The sequence below is a fragment of the Etheostoma cragini genome, unplaced genomic scaffold (genome assembly GCF_013103735.1).
Source record: "Etheostoma cragini isolate CJK2018 unplaced genomic scaffold, CSU_Ecrag_1.0 ScbMSFa_4656, whole genome shotgun sequence".
NCBI lineage: Eukaryota > Metazoa > Chordata > Actinopteri > Perciformes > Percidae > Etheostoma > Etheostoma cragini.
Genome location: NW_023269050.1, coordinates 4038 through 5174, shown reverse-complemented (window position 1 = coordinate 5174; position 1137 = coordinate 4038). Strand labels below are relative to the sequence as shown.

General features: G+C 44.5%; 1 protein-coding gene across 1 annotated transcript in view; it reads left to right on the top strand.

The window, feature by feature from the left end:
• Positions 1–883, top strand: part of LOC117941207 (dystrotelin-like) — a gene marked incomplete at its 3' end in the record, with an annotated part of 2380 nt that extends 1497 nt beyond the window's left edge. The window contains exons 5-6 of the mRNA XM_034866294.1: positions 203–272; positions 806–883. Of these exons, the coding sequence (XP_034722185.1) occupies positions 203–272; positions 806–883 (148 nt within the window). The remainder of the gene's footprint in view (positions 1–202; positions 273–805) is intronic.
• Between the last annotated feature and the right edge of the window lie 254 nt (positions 884–1137).

The following is a 1137-nucleotide window of genomic DNA, read 5'->3' as shown; positions in this document are numbered from 1 at the left end:
CGTAGACCTCCCTCTAAGGCTGGCGTAGACCTCCATCTAAGGCTGGCGTAGACCTCCATCTAAGGCTGGCGTAGACCTTCCTCGTGCTATCAGTTCTTTTTTTGAATTAAAATCGAGTTTAGAGGAGTTCCTCACCGCTGTGATGTCGGCGACACCGCTGCTGTCATTTTGACTTGGAGTTTCGCGGGGATTGTTCTTACAGCGTAGCTGGTGTAATGACGTCAGCTACGCAAAGGGCCAGGAATACCTCGATTTTAATTGGTCCGTGTTTGGTATGTAACGGAGATGATTACTGGAATCACACATTTACGTACAAAGGCACGACAGAGTTGTGCCTTTTGCCGTACACGTTAAAGAATACAGGATCGAAGTGCGCATGCGCAACATTGGCTAATCGCTTGAATGGGCAGTAAAGGCTTTATCAGCTTATTCTGCCATTTTTTCTATTTGATTATGCGTAACTGCTACATTTGTCATCGTACTCTAAATATCGTCTAAATAATTGGAATAACACACATATAAATCACAAGAATAAACAGTAAAAATACAAATACAAATTTATTAAATACATTTATTTAATAAACATTTTTATGCTTGAATTTTGGCACGTCACTGCTAATACACCACGAGGGGCGTGGTCTAACACACCCGGGGGCGGGGCTTCCGCTCAGCTGTCAAAGTGTGCTCTCGCCTCAGTAAGTAAAGCATTACTGCAGCTTGTCAGCACACACACTGTTTCTACTCTCCTGTTGAAGTACTTTAGACTCCTCGCCAGAGTTGTCTGTAGATCCTTTGTGTGATTCAGATGAGCTTGAGGCTGGTGTGAAAATGAAGCGCTCCCTGGGGATCTGTCTGCTGTTCGGCTCCGCTCTGATCGGACTGGGTACGTTCCATTCTACATTAATAAGTGATTGTGCAGAGATAATGTGGCTGAAAGTCAGAGGCAGACGGCCATGTCACAAGCCATCTTCTCTGTCTCCTAGCGGCCATGTGAGTGACATGTGATTTTGCGATAACAGGAATGCGGAGATTCTGCCGGTTACGGCAATATGTAAACAACGATTATTTACATGGAGTCTGGTGGAGATATGCTGCTCTATACACGCTAAAAGTAGTGATTATTTACATGGAGTCTGG